At 37.8% G+C, this 23397-nt stretch overlaps 2 protein-coding genes across 2 annotated transcripts; both read left to right on the top strand.

The window, feature by feature from the left end:
- The first annotated feature begins 12719 nt into the window (after nt 1–12719).
- On the top strand, nt 12720–13637 carry LOC133261428 (olfactory receptor 4A47-like). Its single transcript, XM_061439909.1, has one exon. The coding sequence runs from the start codon at nt 12720–12722 to the stop codon at nt 13635–13637; it is 918 nt and encodes a 305-aa protein (XP_061295893.1).
- An 8450-nt stretch (nt 13638–22087) lies between these two features.
- Nucleotides 22088–23014, top strand: LOC133261429 (olfactory receptor 4C3D-like). Its single transcript, XM_061439910.1, has one exon. It carries the CDS (start codon nt 22088–22090, stop codon nt 23012–23014), a length of 927 nt encoding a protein of 308 aa, XP_061295894.1.
- Nucleotides 23015–23397: the final 383 nt, after the last annotated feature.

Raw genomic sequence — 23397 nt, forward strand, 5'->3', positions numbered from 1 at the left:
GTCTTTTGTAAGTTACCTACAACCTATGTATGAATCCTTGGCCTTTAATTAAGTTACTTTGAATTAACTTATTTTGATAATGGTCTTACCTAAAATTCTTTTAAAAATTTTTTGACAGTATACTCAGTATATATCCTTGGGTGGAAAAATGATAAAACAATAGTGTAGTCTTTTCCACATAAAAGGAAATGATGGCTGACATTCCTATGTTTCCAAGGTTCATTTGAAAGCATAACATACCATTTCACACCAGTCAGAATGGCTGCGATCCAAAAGTCTACAAATAATAAATGTTGGAGAGGGTGTGGAGAAAAGGGAACCCTCTTACACTGTTGGTGGGAATGCAAACTAGTACAGCCACTCTGGAGAACAGTGTGGAGATTCCTTAAAAAACTGGAAATAGAACTGCCTTATGATCCAGCAATCCCACTGCTGGGCATACACACTGAAGAAACCAGAAGGGAAAGAGACACGTGTACCCCAATGTTCATCGCAGCACTGTTTATAATAGCCAGGACATGGAAGCAACCTAGATGTCCATCAGCAGATGAATGGATAAGAAAGCTGGGGTACATATACACAATGGAGTATTACTTAGCCATTAAAAAGAATACATTTGAATCAGTTCTAATGAGGTGGATGAAACTGGAGCCTATTATACAGAGTGAAGTAAGCCAGAAGGAAAAACATCAATACAGTATACTAATGCATGTATATGGAATTTAGAAAGATGGTAACAATAACCCGGTGTACGAGATAGCAAAAGAGACACTGATGTATAGAACAGTCTTATGGACTCTGTGGGAGAGGGAGAGGGTGGGGAGATTTAGGAGAATGGCATTGAAACATGTAAAATATCATGTAAGAAACAAGTTGCCAGTCCAGGTTCAATGCACGATACTGGATGCTTGGGGCTAGTGCACTGGGATGACCCAGAGGGATGGTATGGGGAGGGAGGAGGGAGGAGGGTTCAGGATGGGGAATGCATGTATACCTGTGGCGGATTCATTTTGATATTTGGCAAAACTAATACAATTATGTAAAGTTTAAAAATAAAATAAAATTAAAAAAAAAAGAACAGGAAAAAAAAAAAAGAAAGCATAACATTTTGCAAACAGCAACTAAATTAAACAAATCTATACTTCTGACTGCATCTGGTCTTAGTTGTATCACATGGGCTGAGTCGCCCTGTGGCATGTGAGATCTCAGTTCCCCAATCAGGGGCTGAACCTGTGTCTATTCCTTTGAAAGCAGAATGTTAACCACTGGGCCACCAAGGGAGTCCTGGCAATTCAGTTTTGAAAGAGTAATGAGTCATTCTAGTGACAACACAAATTATCATGTTACAAGTAAAATCATGTTGTACTGGTTCAAAGATAGATATAATGTAAATGAGTAATAGGACTTATAAATTCACTCAGAATCATAGGATTTTTCCGTAGTATCCTTTTGGTTGTAAGTGACAGAAAGATCAACTGAAATGCTTTTGAAATTTAAGGATATTTGTTGATTGGCTAACATGACTGCAAACTTCAAAAAAACTAAGATTCACAGTTGGTTGATATATTGGATCAAACATGCCACAAAGGAGTCCTTTTCTTATTGTTTTCTTCTCTGACTTATCTTAAATCTGAATTACCTGGCACTTAGAAGGATTGCTATCTACAACAACTCAGAGAAAAGGCTCTTTATACGACTCTGGCAGAAGTAACTGACCTTGATCATCAGGTACATACAACAAGGACTAAATCACAGTGGAGACAGGGCAGAATGCTTTTGCATTTCAGGTGACCTATTAACACTTGGCTACCTCTTGCAACTCACATTGAGACAGTAAACAAGAAACTTCAGGAACCTGGCCTGCATTTTGGGTAGACTGAAGACATGATTAGGCATCGCAGGGGTAAAATTCTAGGCTATACCTCTAGCTAAGCCACTAAAATCAGCTGAGAAGTTAGTGGAAGGTGAAGGGAGAAGAACAGAGTCGATAGTGAAGGGAAAAGACAATAGACAGACGTTGAAGCTCTATGATCAGCAGCAGTGTCAAGTGGCATAGTTCATTACTCTAGCCATTCTCTTCTAATCTGTCAGGAAACTATTTTTAGGTAAATTCCCCACTTCTGAATTCATCATCAGCATCCAAATGAAAGAAGACAGGATGAATGTGACTGAATTCATTCTAATTGGACTTCCCTAGGGTTCTCAGATGCTGATAATTCTATTTTTGGTGTTACTTAGCATCTACATCAGAGAAGGCAATGGCGCCCCACCCTGGTACCCTCGCCTGGAGAATCCCATGGATGGAGGAGCCTGGTGGGCTGCCCATGGGGTCGCTAAGAGTCGGACACGAGTGAGCGACTTCACTTTCACTTTTCACTTTCACGAATTGGAGAAGGAAATGGCAACTCACTCCAGTGTTCTTGCCTGGAGAATCCCAGGGATGGGGGAGCCTGGTGGGCTGCTGTCTATGGGGTCGCACCGAGTCGGACATGACTGAAGTGACTTAGCAGCGGCAGCATCTACATGGCAAATAGATGGGGAAAACAATGGAAACTGTAACAGACTTTATTTTTTGGGGCTCCAGATGGTGACCATCACTGCAGATGGTGACCACAGCCATGAAATTAAAAGACGCTTGCTCCTTGGAAGAAAAGTATGACAAATCTAGACAGCATATTAAAAAGCAGAGACATAAATTTGCCGACAAAGATCTGTAGAGTCAAAGCTATGGTTTGTCCAGTGCTGATCCAGGGTATTCGAAGGAGAGACGGCGTAGGCGAGGATCAGGATACAATAGCTTCAATTAGATATTAATTAAAGATATAAAGAGTAATAGAATAAGGATAGCTCAGTAGGAAAATTCAGTGGAGAAAAGAGGCTGAGTAGCTTGGTTTACGCGGGAGACCAATAAAACTTCAAGACAAGAAGTTTGCACCACTTACGTAGGCCGCAGGCGTCCTTCCGTTCTCCCGAAGGAGAGGAGACACTGAGGCCTCCCCGGTCGGATCTTAGAAGCCCAGGCATAATTAGTAAGCATGGTGGGTTCCACGCTCCAGATGGAGACTCAACCAGAGTGAGAGAGAGAGCGACATGGGGAGACCAGTATTTCGAGAAACTGATCCCAATTCTTTATTTTCCAGAGTCTGTTTTTATACACTGAGATGTTATACAAAAGTCACGTGGGGACAGCAGTCCTGACTTTTATTAAAGTCAGGTGCTTCATACAAATGTATACAGAGGTCTTAGGGGTGTTACATCATCTTCTGGCCAGGGGGGCCTGCTGACAATTTACGACCCTCTCCTTGTGACAGCGGTCAGTCAATCAGGACACTTATTTCTCCAGGGCTGATTATTCTCAAAACACGCCACCCAAGTAAAGTTACACTCCTACAGGGTGAGGGTGTAGTGGGTTTTAGTTAAGGAAAGAATTTACTTAGCCTAAGGTCTAATGTGATTAATATCAAAGGTTAATACTTATTCCTTCTATATATTCATTAATGTGTGTAAGGGCAGGGGATATGGAGACTTAGCAACAAACATTGGCTCAACAAATGAAAAACCCTTCACCAACACAATTTCTAATTAGCCCACTATACTTATACTTATAGTTTTCTAACTTCTCTAAGGAACCTGTTTTTAGAAGGTTTAAAGCATCTCGTGCCTCTCACGGTTGGGAGGCTGTGAACAATCACATGTGGCCAGACGAGCCTGTCAGGCAGGCTAGAGAACCTTCAGAGGAGTTTGTAGGTTAAAACAGTCTTATCACGCCCAGGAATTATTATTAACTGGATCTCTAGGTTAACTCCTTCTCCAAAAGAGGTGGTGGGGGACAGCCCCCTGTAAAGTCAGAGATGTAGGTAAGAGCACAAAGTAGTAAAGTAGGCAGGCTCTGGTTATGGGGGTAGATGCTCGAGGAGTTCCAGGGGGACTCCTGAGGCTCAATCCCGCCTTTGCGTATGTCGAGCCTCCTTCCTCATGACCTTTGTCACGGGCGGAGTACCTCACTCTGGCCCCCAACAGTCATGTACGAATGTGAGTTGGACCATGAAGAAAGCTAAGCACCAGAGATTAGATACTTTCAATCTATGCTGCTGGAGAAGACTTTTGAGAATCCCTTGGACAGCAAGGAGATAAACCCAGTCAATCCTAAAGGAAATCAACCCTGAATATTCATTGGAAGGACTGATGTTGAAGCCGAAACTCCAATACTTTAGCCACCTGATGTGAAGAGCCAATTCACTGGAAAGGACCTTGATGCTGGGAAAGATTGAGGGCAGGAGGAGAAGAAGCAACAGAGGATGAGATGGTTGGATGGCATCACCATCATCAATGGACATGGGTTTGAGCAAGCTCTGGGAGATGGGGAAGGACAGGGAAGCCTGGCTGCTGCAGTCCATGGGCTCACAAAGAGTTGGACATGACTGAGACACTCAACAACAACAATAACACAAAGTTTCCATGATGTGGCACAGAGAGGGATATCTCCAAAGATCCTGATGCTGCCTCTGAGTTGAGAATCTGAAATTCACAGTCAAGGACACTAAAGCAGAAAATGCATCTATAGTCCTGGAGAGGCTGAGTGTGAGAAAGAGAGAGAATTATGCATAGCTAAGAGGATGCATCTCAAGTATACATCAAAGAACTGATCTGTGTGTGCATCTGAGGAAAACACCTGATATCTGAGAAATATCTGAGAAATTTGCTCAGATGAATTAGAGAGGATGGCTTGGTTTTCAAACTAGGTCAGGAAGAGAGCCTACTCTCATTCTCTGGAAAACCTCATATTTACAGGGGCAGTGCTGTTGGTTGAATACTTTGAAAAATTTTCATTAGTTGTGGGACATGAATAGTTCTAGACTGAGAATATCCCAGGACCAGCTTCAAGACCTGTATCAGCAATGTATTTTAAAAAAATCCTCAAAGAAAACACCCAAAGGAATCAAAACAAGTATTTTGTTCAAAATTTTGTGTCTTTGCTAATGTGAGCTATTAATCTAATTATTTCCGCTTGATGCCCTTGTGTCATGCTGGTGTAAGTGTTATGCTGGGTGCATAAAATGCATTAGGAAGTATATTGTTTCATTACTTCTTTGTTTTAAATTAAATTTATTTATTTTAATTAGAGGTGAATTACTTTACAATATTGTATTGTTTTTGCCATACATCAACATGAATCCACCACAGGTGTATGAAAGTGTTGTGTAACAAGTTATTTCTTGATTAGTTGTTATGTAAAATTAATTGATTTAAGCTCCATGGGAATGAACTATCTTGCAAGAGAATGTTAGGATTCTACCCCTGCATATGCTGTCTACAAGAGATCCACCTCCAAACAGGGGACACATACAGACTGAAAGCAAAGGGCTGGAAAAAGATTTTCCATGCAAATAGGGAGCAAAAGAAAGCAGGAGTAGCAATACTCATATCAGATAAAATAGACTTTAAAACAAAGGCTGTGGAAAGAGACAAAGACGGTCACTACATAATGATCAAAGGATCAACCCAAGAAGAAGATATAACAATTATCAATATATATGTACCCAACACGGGAGCACTGCAATACGTAAGACAAATGCTAACAAGTATGAAAGGAGAAATTAACAATAACACAATAATAGTGGGAGACTTTAATACCCCACTCACACCTATGGATAGATCAACTAAACAGAAAATTAACAAGAAAACACAAACTTTGAATGATACAATAGACCAGTTAGACCTAATTGATATCTATAGGTCATTTCATCCCAAAACAATGAATTTCACCTTTTTCTCAAGCGCACATGGAACCTTCTCCAAGATAGATCACATCCTGGGCCATAAAGCTAGCCTTGGTAAATTCAAAAAAATAGAAATCATTCCAAGCATCTTTTCTGACCACAATGCAGTAAGATTAGATCTCAATTACAGGAGAAAAACTATTAAAAATTCCAACATATGGAGGCTGAACAACATGCTGCTGAATAACCAACAAATCACAGAAGAAATCAAAATAGAAATCAAAACTTGCATAGAAATGAATGAAAATGAAAACACAACAACCCAAAACCTGTGGGACACTGTAAAAGCAGTCCTAAGGGGAAAGTTCATAGCAATACAGGCATGCCTCAAGAAACAAGAAAGTAGTCAAATAAATAACCTAACTCTACACCTAAAGCAACTAGAAGAGGAAGAAATGAAGAACCCCAGGATTAGTAGAAGGAAAGAAATCTTAAAAATTAGAGCAGAAATAAATGCAAAAGAAACAAAAGAGACCATAGCAAAAATCAACAAAGCCAAAAGCTGGTTCTTTGAAAGGATAAATAAAATTGACAAACAATTAGCCAGACTCATCAAGAAACAAAGGGAGAAAAATCAAATCAATAAAATTAGAAATGAAAATGGAGAGATCACAACAGACAACACAGAACTACAAAGGATCATAAGAGACTACTATCAACAATTATATGCCAATAAAATGGACAACGTGGAAGAAATGGACAAATTCTTAGAAAAGTACAACTTTCCAAAACTCGACCAGGAAGAAATAGATAATCTTAATAGACCCATCACAAGCATAGAAATTGAAACGGTAATCAAAAATCTTCCAGCAAACAAAAGCCCAGGTCGAGATGGCTTCACAGCTGGATTCTACCAAAAATTTAGAGAAGAGCTAACACCTATCCTGCTCAAACTCTTCCAGAAGATTGCAGAGGAAGGTAAACTTCCAAACTCATTCTATGAGGCCACCATCCCCCTAATACCAAAACCTGACAAAGATCCCACAAAAAAAGAAAACTACAGGCCAATATCACTGATGAACATAGATGCAAAAATCCTTAAGAAAATTCTATCAATCAGAATCCAACAACACATTAAAAAGATCATACACCATGACCAAGTGGGCTTTATCCCAAGGATGCAAGGATTCTTCAATAGCCACAAATCAATCAATGTAATACACCACATTAACAAATTGAAAAATAAAAACCATATGATTATCTCAATAGATGCAGAGAAAGCCTTTGACAAAATTCAACATCCATTTATGAAAAAACTCTCCAGAAAGCAGGAATAGAAGGAACATACCTCAACACAATAAAAGCTATATATGACAAACCCACAGCAAACATTATCCTCAATGGTGAAAAATTGAAAGCATTTCCTTTAAAGTCAGGAACAAGACAAGGGTGCCCACTTTCACCATTACTATTCAACATAGTTTTGGAAGTTTTGGCCACAGCAATCAGAGCAGAAAAAGAAATAAAAGGAATCCAAATTGGAAAAGAAGAAGTAAAACTCTCACTGTTTGCAGATGACAAGATCCTCTACATAGAAAACCCTAAAGACTCCAGCAGAAAATTACCAGTCAATGATTATAGTAAAGTTGCAGGATATAAAATCAACACACAGAAATCCCTTGCATTCCTATACACTAATAATGAGAAAACAGAAAGAGAAATTGAGCAAACAATTCCATTCACCATTGCAACGGAAAGACTAAAATACATAGGAATAAATCTACCAAGAGAAACTAAAGATCTATATATAGAAAACTATAAAACACTGGTGAAAGAAATCAAAGAGGACACTAATAGATGGAGAAATATACCATGTTCATGGATTGGAAGAATCAATATAGTGAAAATGAGTATATTACCCAAAGCAATTTATAGATTCAGTGCAATCCCTATCAAGCTACCAACGGTATTCTTCACAGAGCTAGAACAAATAATTTCGCAATTTGTATGGAAATACAAAAAACCTCGAATAGCCAAAGCTATTTTGAGAAAGAAAAATGGAACTGGAGGAATCAACCTACCTGACTTAAGGCTCTACTACAAAGCCACAGTCATCAAGACAGTATGGTACTGGCACAAAGACAGAAATATTGATCAATGGAACAAATAGAAATCTCAGAGATAAATCCACACACATATGGACACCTTATCTTTGACAAAGGAGGCAAGAATATACATTAAAGATTAATGTATATTAAAGGCAATTAATTAAAGATTAAAGACAATCTCTTTAACAGGTGGTGCTGGGAAAACTGGTCAACCACTTGTAAAAGAATGAAACTAGAGCAGTTTCTAACATCATACACAAAAATAAACTCTAAATGGATTAAAGATCTCAACGTAAGACGAGAAACTATAAAAACTCCTAGAGGAGAACATAGGCAAAACACTCTCCGACATACATCACAGCAGGATCCTCTATGACCCACCTCCCAGAATATTGGAAATAAAAGCCAAAATAAACATATGGGACCTAATTAAACTTAAAAGCTTCTGCACAACAAAGGAAACTATTAGCAAGGTGAAAAGACAGCCTTCAGAATGGGAGAAAATAATAGCAAATGAAGGAACTGACAAACAACTAATGTCAAATTTATACAAGCAACTCCTACAGCTCAATTCCAGAAAAATAAATGACCCAGTCAAAAAATGGGCCAAAGAACTAAATAGACATTTCTCCAAAGAAGACATACAGATGGCTAAGAAACACATGAAACAATGCTCAAATTCACTCATTATCAGAGAAATGCAAATCAAAACCACAATGAGGTACCATTTCATGCCAGTCAGAATGGCTGCGATCCAAAAGTCTACAAGCAATAAATGCTGGAGAGGGTGTGGAGAAAAGGGAACCCTCTTACACTGTTGGTGGGAATGCAAACTAGTACAGCCACTATGGAGAACAGTGTGGAGATTCCTTAAAAACCTGGAAATAGAACTGCCTTATGACCCAGCAATCCCACTGCTGGGCATACACACTGAGGAAACCAGAATTGAAAGAGACACGTGTACCCCAATGTTCATCGCAGCACTGTTTGTAATAGCCAAGACATGGAGGCAACCTAGATGAATGGATAAGAAAGCAGTGGTACATATACACAATGGAGTATTACTCAGCCATTAAAAAGAATACATTTGAATCAGTTCTAATGAGGTGAATGAAACTGGAGCCTATTATACAGAGTGAAGTAAGCCAGAAAGAAAAACACCAATACAGTATACTAATGCATATATATGGAATTTAGAAAGATTGTAACAATAGCCCGGTATACCAGACAGCAAAAGAGACACTGATGTATAGAACATTCTTTTAACTCTGTGGGAGAGGGAGCATATGGGATGATTTGGGAGAATGGCATTAAAATACGTATAATATCATATATGAAATGAGTCACCAGTCCAGGTTCGATGCACGATACTGGATGCCTGGGGCTGGTGCACTGGGACGACCCAGAGGGATGGTATGGGGAGGGAGGAGGGAGGAGGGTTCAGGATGGGGAATGCATGTATACCTGTGGCGGATTCATTTCGATATTTGGCAAAACCAATACAATATTTTAAAGTTTAAAAATAAAATAAAATTAAAAAAATAAACATCAATTTATTTGCACTTAGATTATCCCAGTTTTAAATTATTTCTCAATGTATGTTTAGATCATTGTGTTTTTCATAGAAATGGTCTGTTTTCTTTTCTTGGCACATTAACTGCCATACATCCTTTTATCACATCATTTTGTTGTCTTTTTAAAATTTGTGGATTCTACAATGATGGCCCTCTCTTCAATGTTGATTCTGATAATTTGGTTTTTCTCTTACTTTTTCTTAGTCCATTTGGCTAGAGATTATAATTTATTCAATGTTCAAAGGATCAATTCCTGGTGTTCTTTACTTTATATAAATTACTCTTTTAATTATGTATAGCTTCTCCACACCTTCCACACTACAATGCTCTTTATGTTCATTTTAAATTTTCTTTTTTATCATTTTGAGACAGAAGCTTAGTTCATTCTTTAAAGAGTCTATTGTTTTCTAATTTTTGCATTTAAATCTATAAAATTCTCTCTAATCACACAGCTGCATCTAGTTAATTTATACACATTGCAATGTATTATACATAGCCCTTTATGTATATTAATATATATCTTTTATAAATATTTTTCATATAGTTTATATATATATATGTATATCATAATGTTCCTGTTGAAAATATATTTTTGAAAATAGTCATGAGTGATTTTAGGCTGAATAATTGGAAAATATTACATGTTTGTTATAAATTTCTATTTAAAGTACATATGTGCTTTATGATTTAAGTTCTTAGAAATATATTGCAAATTGTGTCATGGCCTTAGGTATTTTCTACTTTGGTGGCTGCCCCATGAGCACTTTGAAATGAAGGGGACAGTCCCACAAATACTTTTTTCTTTTCCTAGTATGATATTAAAACTGATCAAAGTTTCTATCAAAGTTTCTATCTGCGTCTGAAATTATGTGACACTTTTTATCTGCATTTGAAATAAGGTTTATATGACTTGCCCTGATATTAACATGCATGATTGGAAATTAGTTCAGATATCATCTTCAAAGATAAACCTTAAAGTTAAAAAGATTTGCTTGTTTTGAAGAACATACTTTCACAAGAATGTTTTCACATATTTCATTTCCGCCCAGATTTGAATTTCTCTTTTGGTGATATGACCTAAATTTGTTTTTCATGATTTTTTCCCAGAAGGCAGAATTTTATAAGTCTTGTTCCACACGGTGATTGTTCTTGTACTATCTCTGGAGATCTACCCTCAAAATTATGATTAAAGTCCCAGTGAATTTAATTAGACAAAATCATACTTGGAGATGCAGGAATTGAATGACCCAGTTGTATGTGCTGCACTTAAATGTAGACAAAGTGCTTCCAGCCCCTTGCCAGGCCCTGCGGCGCGTTTGTCGACAACAGTGATCACATGACCGGCTTCTTCTGGAACTGCAATGATGGACTCAGAGCATAATACAGTGTGTATATGAGATCATTCGCCCTCCTTCAGGAAGACTGAAGGTCAACAGCACTGTATGCGCACAGCACAGTAACTGATTAAGATTCGAAATGTTGCCACAGTCATTTCACAGCTTCACTTTGACTGCTATAAGCGCAAACAGGAAATATTTTATTACATATTCAAAATATTTTATTATAAACAATTTACACATAGTTTGAAGTTTTTTCTCTCTGTCTGATTAACGTACTGATTTAATATTCATTTGTTATCAGGACAAATCCAGCCAACAGTGAACATTCTGAGTTTCTGTTCACAATCAAGATTCAGGGTTCCTTAGGAAATAGAATGTTCATATTCATTTTGAAAATCTCAGTCATTTGAAAAGTAATTTTTTAAAAAAACAGATGATTTTGATTTCCTGCAATCATGGAAAGCGTTGGTCACAAGGAAGCAGTCCAAGGTGCTGTGAGGCTGCATGAATCTTACTCTCTGCATTACCAGAGACAACATCAGTACATGAAGGACAAGCAAGAAGGAAGCAGAGCCCAGAAGATGGATTGAACAGCTTTCTTCACAGGCAGGTAACCCAGGAAGCATATTTAGAAACAAAATTCTGAGCGAGGCTTCCAATTTTGCAAGAGTATGTTGGTGAGGTGAGCTTTCTTACTTGCTCAGTCATGTCCAACTCTTTGGGACCGTTTGAATTGTAGCCCACCAGGCTCCTCTGTCCATGGGATTTTCTAGGCAAGAATACTGGAGTGGGTTGCCATTTCCTCCTCAGAGGGATCTTCCTGCCCCAGAGACTGAACCCGCACCTCCTGTGTATCCTGCATAGAAGGCTGATTCTTTGCCCACTGAGCCACCAGGGAAGCCCAGGATGGGGTTAGACTTCAGTCTTTTAGAGTTTTCCTTTGTGATTTTCCTAAGTCATGTTACAACTCCATTATGATTATTAAATATGTTGATTCAATAGATTGATTCTATTCTGTAATACTTCTTTTGAATAATTTCATATGATAATGATCTGGAATAAAGTTATCTACTTGAAGATAAAATATCCTTAGAAATTAATTTCAAAGGTAATGATCTGGGGATAGTTTCATGGGAAGAGATATAAAAATTTGGTAATAGTTTTAATTTACATGTTCTCTAAACATTGTGTGTTAATTAAAAGATGAGGTAACACCTGTAGACCTTGACTGAGTGACCCTCAAGAACATGAACAAATGCTGTAATAAGTAAACCTTGACTTTAAGTCCTGTTTTTTGTTCAAGGTGAGCTTAGGCACCCTACATGTTTGTTGGCCATTTAGAAGCCATCTTCTGTTAATTTTTTTGGTTGATAATTTATTCCATATTTCATACTTTTATATTTATCTTTTCTTCATTAGATGATAACTCTCTATATCATCCAATATGTAAGTCTTTCTTCAAACATTTCATCTACTGCTGTTTTGGTATCATTTCCTAGATCCTTAAAAAACATGAAATTGTCAAATAAACCTATTTGAGATTTCAAGGATTGGTTAAAAATATTCTTCCAACCCTAGAATGAAAAAGTGTACCTTCTTTATGAAATGGATAGCAAATATAAAGTAAATCTTGCTTTACCTTTGTATTAAACTTGTAATTTTTAATAGATATTAGCTATAGGTACAATAATTAGCTTCCAGATGGAAAGCTAATAGTGACACCTCATTTATTTAATGATGTATCCTTTTCCCACAAATGTCTCTAATTAATTGCCTGTCCATTAGTGCACAAGATTTTGAGTTTAAGGATGCTGTTTTAATAAGCCTTGATCATGTTAATAATATCTGAAAATATAAGAACCATACTGCTCATTTGCTGAATGAATGAACAAATTAGACATCAGAACATCAGTCGTGACAATTATATTTGTAGGAAATGTTGTCCTGAACTCTGAAATAAAAGATGCAGAAAGACCTATGGAACAAAGGATCAATGTAACTGAGTTTGTCCTCTTGGGGCTCACTCAGAGCCCCCAGGGTCAGAAAATCTTATTTGTCATCTTCTTGCTCATCTACTTTGTGACCATGGTGGGCAATCTCCTCATTGTCCTGACTGTGGTGTCCAGCCCGACCCTGCATGTCCCTATGTACTTCTTTCTTGGCAACTTATCATTTATGGATGCTGTTTATTCTACTACAGTCACCCCAAATATGATTATAGACTTATTCTATGTGAAAAAAACCATTTCATTCCAAGCTTGCATGATCCAACTTTTTACAGAGCACTTATTCGGTGGTGCTGAGATTTTACTCCTGGTTGTCATGGCCTATGACCGCTACGTGGCCATCTGCAAACCTTTGCATTATATGACAATCATGAATCAACGGGTATGTACTCTGTTACTGCTGTTAGCCTGGACTGGTGGGTTTTTACACGCTATCATTCACATTCTCTTTGTTTACAACCTTCCCTTCTGTGGTCCCAATGTCATTGACCACTTTGGATGTGACATGTACCCCTTGTTAAAACTGGCCTGCACCGACATCCATATTATTGGCTTCTCGGTGCTGGCTAACGACGGGGCCATCTGTGTGGTCCTCTTCACACTCCTACTCGTCTCCTATGGGGTCATCCTGCGCTCCCTGAAGAATCTTAGTCAGGAAGGGAGGCGCAAAGCCTTGTCCACCTGTGGCTCCCACGTCACGGTGGTGGTCCTCTTCTTTGTGCCCTGTGTTTTTCTGTATGTGAGACCTCCTTCCACCTTACCCACTGATAAATCCTTGGCTGTGTTTTACACCATTGTCACCCCTATGCTGAACCCTCTAATCTATACTCTGAGAAATGAAGAGATGCAAAATGCCATGAAAAAGCTCTGGATCAGAAGAAGAAAATGAGGGAAATATGTCACCTATTTTCAATTAAAAATTACTCTTCTCAGGAAAGCAATGTGTGATTCTTTAACTGTAGTATCTCCTTAGGCTAACTGACTTGGATATGATGAAAAACATCTCTTTTTGAATAATTTGAGTGGTCAAAATATATTTTAATATTTTCAAAATTTCCTAGTTCAAAATATATATTTGTTTGAAATACATTTTTATGATTTCTGTGATTTCTTGGGGGAAGTACATATAGTTTTGGGGTATAAAATGTCTCTTTGAGACTATAGATTTATGTTCTATATGATGAGTTAAGCTATATAGTTAACACTTAATTTATTAGATTAGGGGAAGATTTTACCATATTTCTCTCTAAAATAATGCAATATTTTTCAGAATGAATAGGGTTTATTATGTTATAGATTTCAGAAAAAAATAACTAAAAATATAAATTCCTCCACACACACACTTATTAATATTTGAAGTATAGATACAATTTTTCTATCTGCAAGATACTTTATTTATACATCATTTTGTTTCTATTGCTTAACATCTTAAGATTGAAGAAAAATGTTTCAAAGATTTAAATTTAATAACAAGACCATGTTTATAAAAATAATCTAAAGGAATGAAATTTTATGTAGAATAAAACCAAATCTTAATTTTCCAATTGTTATAATTATGAATGTTTTAAAATAAATGTGCTATTTTAATATTTTTTGCTTTTATATTTCTATTACCATATCACTTCTGAAAAATTCCAATTCCTTCAAGTGATTTCATACACTTTAACCACTTTTTAAAAAATAACTTTTAAAAACACTTTATAAAAGTGAAAGTCATGTCTGAGTCTTTGTGACCCCATGGAATGTAGTCCATGGAATTCTCCAGGCCAGAATACTGGAGTAGGTAGCTGTTGCCTTCTCCAGCATATCTTCCCAACTCAGGAATTGAACCCAGATCTTTCCCGCATTACAGACAGATTCTTTACCAGTTGAGCCACCAGGAGAGTCCAACAACACTTTATATTTTAATCCATCTAGAACTTATTTTCATTTGTCATGGGCAAACATGTAAGTCTATTTTCCCTAAAGAGGTAAAATAGTCCATCAACATAATGATTCATTTCACATAGCTTAAAAAGTTTCTACTTAGTAGGTCATGTTTTACACCATCTAAGATGTTCAATTCTAGGGCACTTTCTCCTAAATCCATCTCCTCTCTCACATTTTCCTTATCCTCTAAACTTTAGGGTCATTTTGTAAAGTTTGAAAATTTCCATAAAAACATATTTAGCACGTCATTGCTAAATATGGTTAGACTCTCCCTTGTCTAGAGGATCTTCCTGACCCTGGGATCAAACCCAGGTCTCCCAGATTGCAGGTGAATTCTTTACCAGCTGAGCCACAAGGGAAACCCAAGGATACTGGAGTGGGTAGCCTATCCCATCTCCAGGGGATCTTCCTGACCCAGGAATCGAACTGGGGTCTCCTACATTGCAGGCAGATTCTTCACCAAATGGAAGTCCAGCATGTCATAGCACAACATAATTATTCTGAAGAAACTGGCATGTTTTACTGCTTTGTTTTCCTATCTAGAATAAATATATATCGTGAAGGATTAAATGATAGTTCAAGAAAAGTTGTAATCATCTCCTAAAAGTGAAGACAAATCCTGCTTTTTGGCTTCCTTTTTGAAAAAGAGGATTTTTAATATACATTTGATTCATGTTTTCAGTCAACTGTTGGTCATAAAGGTCTTAGTGTCTTTTGCTGGCCTGAACTAAAGCACAATTTTCAATGACATGGGCATATGTCTGTATCCAAACATTCATCAGTCTGTGCTCAGCAATACTCAACTGCGTATGCTTCTACACACTCAGATCTGTATCCAACCTCACGTGATTGTGACCACTTGTATATACATATTCAGTATTATATACTCTGTATTGAATTTCATGTATTCATCTATACGTAAAAACAATCAGATACATATAAAACAATACGTTGGTGAGCACTTGATTATCAATAAGGATCCATTTGTTTATGTATATGTTTTTGATATAATTACACAAAGGCATGCATCTTTCCACTCATTGCCCTGTATCTGATTATATAAATTTAGGCAGAATGTGTCTGAATGATTCTTCTGTTCCAAGTGGCATGAATCAAGGTCATTCTTTGATAATCAGCATGTTGCTGGGCTTTTAAGGGGGGTCCAAGGTGGCTGCACCTGCGTGAATGGTGCCTTGGTAGGGATGGCTATAAGATGGGGCCCTCTGGGTCTTTTTCGTTTTCCGTGTAGATACAGGGCTTTGTAGACAGTGTCTAACAAGTGAGGTTGCTAACTTGTAAATAAGTCATCTCAGGACTCTCAGAGGGTGAAGGTAAAAACTTTCATGTTAGTTAAGTCTCCTCTCATCATATCAGCCTGAAGTTCCAGATCTCAAGTTCTAAATCCAGACTGCTTTCACATGTTGCAGGAAACAATCAACAAAATGAAAAGGCAACCTGAAGAATTAGAGAAAATATTTGCAAATCACATATTCATAAGGAGTTAATATCTAAAATATATAAGGAATTTCTACAACTAAATAACATAAAAACAAATAACCTGATTTAAAAATTGGAAAGGAACTGAATAGATATTTCTCCAATGAAAATATAGGAAGGGCCACAGGAACATGAGAGGGTGCTTGACATCACTAATCATCAGAGAAATGCAACTCATAACAAAAAAAGAGATCACCTTTCATTGTTAGCATGGCCATATGATATCTATATGAGACAAAAAGTTTGGTGAGGATGTAGAGAAAAATGGAACTATACTATTAATGGGAATATAATTTTTCAGTCTCTACAGTGAACATTAGGGAGGTTTCTCAAGCAATTAAAAACAAAACCATTGTATTATGCAATCCTGCTTTTGTGTATATATTCAAGGATATGAAATCAGGAATCTGAAGGGTCATCTCTACTCCCATGCTCATTACAGCATTATTCACAATAGCCAAGATCTGGAAACAACCAAATGTGCATTGATAGATGAATGGATAAAAGAAATATGAGAGGTGTATGTATATATATATATAATGGACTTTCATTCAGCAATATAAAAGAAGGGAATCCTGAAATTTATAAAAACATAAAGGAACTTTAATGGCACTATGCCAAGTGGAATAACCAGAAATAGAAAGATAAATACTCAATGATCTCACTTATATGTGAAATTAAAAGAAACAACCAAACAAACTCAGATGCAGAGAGAAGAATGTTGATTGCCAAGGGCAGGAGGATGAGGGTTACAAAAATGCCATTCATTTCAGCTCAGTTCAATCGCTCAGTTGTGTCCAACTCTTTGTGACTCCATAGGCCACAGCACGCCAGGCCTCCCTGTCCATCACCAACTCCCAGAGTTTACCCAAACTCATGTCCATTGAGTTGGTAATGCCATCCAACCATCTCATCCTCTGTCATCCCCTTCTCCTCCCATCCTCAATCTTTCCCAGCATGAGGGTCTTTTCAAATGAGTTAGCTCTTCACATCAGGTGGCCAAAGGATTGGAGTTTCAGCTTCAACATCAGTCCTTCCGATGAACACACAGGACTGGTCTCCTTTAGGATGGACTGGTTGGATCTCCTTGCAGTCCAAGGGACTCTCAAGAGTCTTCTCCAACACCACAGTTCAAAAGTATCAATTCTTCAGCGCTCAGCTTTCTTTAGAGTGCAACTCTCACATCCATACATGACTACTGGAAAAACCATAGCCTTGACTAGATGGACCTTTGTTGACAAAGTAATGTCTCTGCTTTTCAATATGCTGTCCAGGTTGGTCATAACTTTCCTTCCAAGGAGTAAATGTCTTTTAATTTCATGGCTGCAATCACCATCTGCAGTGATTTTGGAGCCCCCAAAAATAAAGTCTGACTCTTTTTCCACTGTTTCCCCATTTATTTCCCATAAAGTGATGGGACCGGATGCCATGATCTTCGTTTTCTGAATGTTGAGCTTTAAGCCAACTTTTTCACTCTCCTCTTTCACTTTGATCAAGGGGCTTTTTAGTTCCTCTTCAGTTTCTGCCATAAGGGTGGTGTCACCTGTGTATGTGAAGTTATTGATATTCCCCCTGGCAATCTTGATTCCAGCTTGTGCTTCTTCCAGCCCAGCATTTCACATGATGTACTCTGCATATAAGTTAAATAAGCGGGGTGACAATATACAGCCTTGATGTACTCCTTTTCCTATTTGGAACCGGTCAGTTATTCCATGTCCAGTTCTAACTGTTGCTTCCTAACCTGCATATAGGTTTCTCAAGAGACAGGTCAGGTGGTCTGGTATTCCCATTTCTTTCAGAATTTTCCACAGTTTAAGGTGATCCACACAGTCAAAGACTTTGGCATAATCAATTAATCAGAAATAGATATTTTTCTGGAATTCTCTTGCTTTTGTGGTGATCTAGCAGATGTTGGCAATCTGATCTCTGGTTCCTCTGCCTTTTCTAAATCCAGCTTGAACATCTGGAAGTTCACAGTTGACGTACTGCTGAAGCCTGGCTTGCAGCATTTTAAGCATTACTTTACCAGTGTGTGAGATGCGTGCAATTGTGTGGTAGTTTGAACATTCTTTGGCATTGCCTTTCTTTGGGATTGGAATGAAAATTGACCTTTTCATGTTCTGTGGCCAGTGCTGAGTTTTCTAAATTTGCTGGCATATTGAGTGCAGCACTTTCACAGCATCATCTTTTAGGATTTGAAATAGCTCCACCGGAATTCCATCACCTCCACTAGCTTTGTTCATAGTGATGCTTTCTAAGGCCCACTTGACTTCACATTCCAGAATGTCTGGCTCTAGGTGAGTGATCATACCATCATGATTATCTTGGCCATGAAGATCTTTTTTGTACAGTTCTTCTGTGTATTCTTGCCATGAACAGTAGATCAACTAAAAATAAAATATCATAATAAAAATTAAAACTAAAACACACATCTAAGTGTTTAATTTATATGGTATCAAATATTCAGCCTCCATATTTAAGCTCATTTATTATCAAATATCCAGTTTATGGCTTCCCAAGTGACCCAGTGGTAAAGAATTTGCCTGACAATGAAGGAGATGCAAGCCATACAGTTTTGATTCCTGCAGGCTATAGTTCATGGGGATCACAAAAAGTCGGACACCACTTAAACCACACACACACACACAATTCAAGTTTACAAGTGGTCAACTTTTTCTCTTTTGAGATGATGCTTTGTTTTCATGTAGACTTATGGATGAAGTTTAAAAGTAGTGAGGAACACTGTAAAAGTTCCTCTCTGATGTTGTCACCTTATTTGAAATAATTGGTTTGTTGGCAAGACCTGTTAATGATAGGGAAATACCCATGAGTTCCAATTAGTCACAGAGAAGAAATTTCATAGATTTTGCCAACGAATAGAAAGAGCCAACAAATGGTAGTGCTTTTAAGGCTTCTACAAAGTTATGATTTATAAATGAAGAGACACTTACTGCAGCTGAGTTAGTTGACATTTTTATCTTACGGCTTTTACTTCTTTCCTGATCAACTAACACCTGCCTGGGGCCTAGCCATGGAGATATGTCAGACACTTTCATAGGTGAGATTAATTTTTTAGAAATCATATAATCATACATTCTCAGGTTTAAATACATATTACAAATCATACAATCAACCCTCATCCAAGCTTACCTTAGATTTAAATCCCTTCTTCAGCATACAAATAACAAGAAAGGTAGACTCAGCTATAGTACTACTAATTTAAAACTAAGAATATTTTGGAGTTGTTTATTTCTTATTGATATATACTTAAATGGGCTTCCCTGGTAAAGAATCTGCCTGCTAATGGAGGAGACGTGAGTGCGATCCCTGAGTCGGGAACATCCCCTGCAGAAGGGAATGGCTGGCTACCCACTCCAGTATTCTTGCCTGGGGAATTCCATGGACAGAAGAGCCTGGAAGGCTACAGTCCATGGGGTTGCAAAGATTTGGACATAATGGAGTGACTAACACTTTCACTTTCTCCTTTCATATATTTAAATTAGTTGAATTAATAATATAATTAGTTCCAATTACATAAGTTAGAATAAATTTGCAAGTCAAATATGCATCCAAAATTTCCATCACATAATATTACAACTTTAGAGTTTTTTTACGACATTGCACAATTTTTAAAATCATCGCTCTTAAAAAGTATATATTATTCAAAGAGATGTACTATATATTATTCAACGAGATGTACAATTAAAAGGAATTTTAATGATCTTATTCCCCAGAGTTGAACATTCCATGTTGCTTCTAAAATTTCCACAGCTCTTACTAATAGTATTGGACAAATTTGTACATAGTGATTTTTCTCCTTTAAAAATATTTTACATTAAGGTTTATTCCTAAAAGATGCATTGCAGAGCCAAAGAAAAAATGAAAAAAAAGTAATTTATATTTTTTCATTGTTGTTTCTAAAATAGTTTCATAATCTATGTTTGATTCTTACTTTATTTACACTGTCCTCCTCTTTATCTGCTGGGGGGAATCCCGCTAAAGAATGAGGAAATGCTGTGACAACGGTGCGCTTTGTTTCCACATGTGCACGAATGTTTCATCTTAGATAATCTAAAATAAAGTTTTTCATTCACTTATCTTTACAAAGATATGCTCTATGAAATATGTTTAATTGTATCTATTTCTCTTCTCCTTGGCAAATTTAAAACTGCAAATTTCTTGTTGTATTAGTCATGCACTATCTTGTAACCAGGAATGATGGATGCTGTTGGAAGATGGTAGTAGAAGGTGTGAGAATGCATGTAGCAGAAACACAAAGGACCGGGAGGGTCGTTCCTACATGGATGGGTGAGCCGCTGCTGTTTGGTAACGGTAGGTCAGGCACTAAGGGCATTTAATAGCAGCACCATTTATGACTTTGTATGAATAAGCATACATTAATATACATAGTAAGTGTCCAGTAAATGTTTGTTGACTGAGTGAACTTGTAGGAATAAATAGCAGTAACGGATTTTAAATGTGTTTGTTGTAGTTGCTGCATATACACTTGTATGTATGGTGCATTACCTGTCTCTCTAGCAAATTATTTCTGTTCTTCACATTAAATTTTTATTTACAGAACTTGAAAGTATTTCCTTTGCTTGAAAGATTTTTGTGTGTTGAACACCAATATGAATTTAGTTTCTTTTTTAATCAAAACTACTGAAGGTATGGGTTTCTCTGGTGGCTCAGATGGTAAAGAATCTGCTTGCAATATGGAAGACCTGGGTTCAGTCCCTGGTTTGGGAAGACCCCCTGGAGAAGGGGATGGCAAATCACTTCAGTATTCTTGCCTGGAGACTATCATGGACAGAGGAGCCTGAGGTCTGGCAGGCTACAGTCCATGGGGTTGCAAAGAGTCAGACACAACTGAACAACTCACACACACACAAACACACACACACACATACACTGAAGCAATGAATATACAGAATATGTTTATTAAATTATATGTGGAGCAGAATTTTGAAAAATAAAATAATTAACATATCTACAAATTATCTTTAAAGTAAAATGATCCGTAACATGCACTTTTCTAGAGCCATTTAAATGCTTACTCTGGAGAGTGTTCAGAAACTCTTAAACAGGAGTGCAGCTTCCCTTCAAATTTCTCATACAGTAGAGAGATTATAGATCAACAGAGCTGGAGAACAAGGGCATTTGAATTTCTGTTGAGTTTATGCTTTGGGGAAACAAGCATATCCTTACTTTTGGAGAATGACAATTTAATACCAAACATTTACTCATCACCTGATAGGATTCAGGCACTGCGGACATCATTCCCTGCACTCTAGTGGAACAGTAAGGAAACACGACTGAATAGTTTATGTGTTCTGATAGGTACCAGAAAGGTTGTTTCACCAAGGACTTATATATATTTCCCTAAACTCCCTGTTTAGCTGATATTTCTTGATCATGTTTTTTCTTTGCAAAGTTAGGAGTCGAGATTGCAAACTGAAATTCCATCATGGAAAAGGGAATAACTCTTACCTGTGTACAGCAGTTCTTAGCCTATAAAATATATCTGAGAATTGTGATTTGTAACCTTACAGACACAGTGAAGGGCCTGAAGAACTGAGAGGATGCAGCCAAGTCCAGTGGGGTCAGAACAAGAAGGAGAATTCAGATCTCAAGTAGATCTCCAGTGTTTTCTCAGTAAATTATACATCAAACTTGCCCTCCAGATGGTTTAAAGGTGAGTGGTGCTAGGTATCTGAAGAGATGGAAAGCTTTATGGAGGAAAAAAGAAAAAACTGAAACAAGCACTGGGACAAAGTGTCAAGGGCATACTCTACAGTCACAGTGATCGCACTATTTTGTTGTAAGTCAGACCACAATTCTTTGGTGATGAACGAGTATCATTCTTTGTTCCTCTGCAGGTAAGGCAGGCCCCAGGAAGCGGTTACTTGCTGAATGGATGTCTTCAGCCCTTTCAATAATGTGACTGAATTTGTCCTCCTGGGACTCACACAGAATCCACACGTGCAGAAAATACTCCTCATTGTCTTTCTGTTCATTTTCTTATTCACTGTTCTGTCCAACCTGCTCATAGTCATCACCATCTCCCTCAGCCCTACACTTTCTGCTCCCATGTACTTCTTTCTCACCTACTTGGCTTTATTAGATGCCTCCTTCACCTCAGTCACCACGCCTAAATTTATCATTGACCTGCTGTTCCAGAGGAGAACCATCTCCTGGCGAGGCTGCCTGACTCAGATCTTTTTGGAACACTTCCTGGCAGCATCAGAGGCCATCGTCCTCATTGCCATGGCCTATGACCGCTATGTGGCCATCTGCAAGCCTCTGCACTACACGACCATCATGCGACAGGGGCTCTGCCAGCTCCTGGTGGTCGTGGCCTGGATAGGGGGGATCCTGCATGCCTCAGTGCAGATTCTCTTCACCACGGACTTGACCTTCTGTGGTCGCAATGTCATTGACCACTTCATGTGTGATTTCTTCTCACTGTTGGAACTCGCCTGCAGCGACACCTACAGGCTGGGAATGGTGGTGGCAGCCAACAGTGGGGGCATGTGCTTGCTCATTTTTACCATGCTGCTCATTTCCTACATAGTCATCCTGAGCTCCCTGAGATCCCACGGCTCTGAAGGACGACGCAGAGCTCTCTCTACATGCGGCGCCCACTTTACAGTAGTGGTGCTCTTTTTCGTGCCTTGTGTGTTCACCTACACACGCCCTGTGGCCACTTACCCTGTGGACAAGTGGGTGGCTATGTTCTTTGCAACCCTCACTCCCATGTTAAATCCTATTATTTACACAGTGAGAAACACAGACGTGAAAAAAGCCATGAGGAGTCTGATGAATAAGAGAGCAACTTAGGCTATTCAGGATACCAAGAAAATGATGATTTATATACATATACAGGGAGGATTATACATGCTGTAAATTGTGAATGTAAATTAGCAAATTTTGCAGACTATTGACAAAAACAGCCTAGAAAGTAGGCACTTTGACAACTTTTTAAAATACTTTGCCAAGACTTCTATATTCTTACTCCCAGTTTCAGAATAGCCAATGGCAAGAATAGCAACAATAAACCCCTAGTTTATTGTAGAATATATTTTTTCCAATGTCTTCTTATTAATTTTTAAAAATTATTGAGATAAGTTACTTGGATGAAGTGGATTTTTTCATATGACTTTCATGTCAGAAATCTTGTTTTTGCAGAGCCTCTGGGACAGCCAGTAAGGAATAGATATACT

This window comes from Bos javanicus, chromosome 15, assembly GCF_032452875.1.
Source record: "Bos javanicus breed banteng chromosome 15, ARS-OSU_banteng_1.0, whole genome shotgun sequence".
In the NCBI taxonomy this organism is placed as follows: Eukaryota; Metazoa; Chordata; class Mammalia; order Artiodactyla; family Bovidae; genus Bos; species Bos javanicus.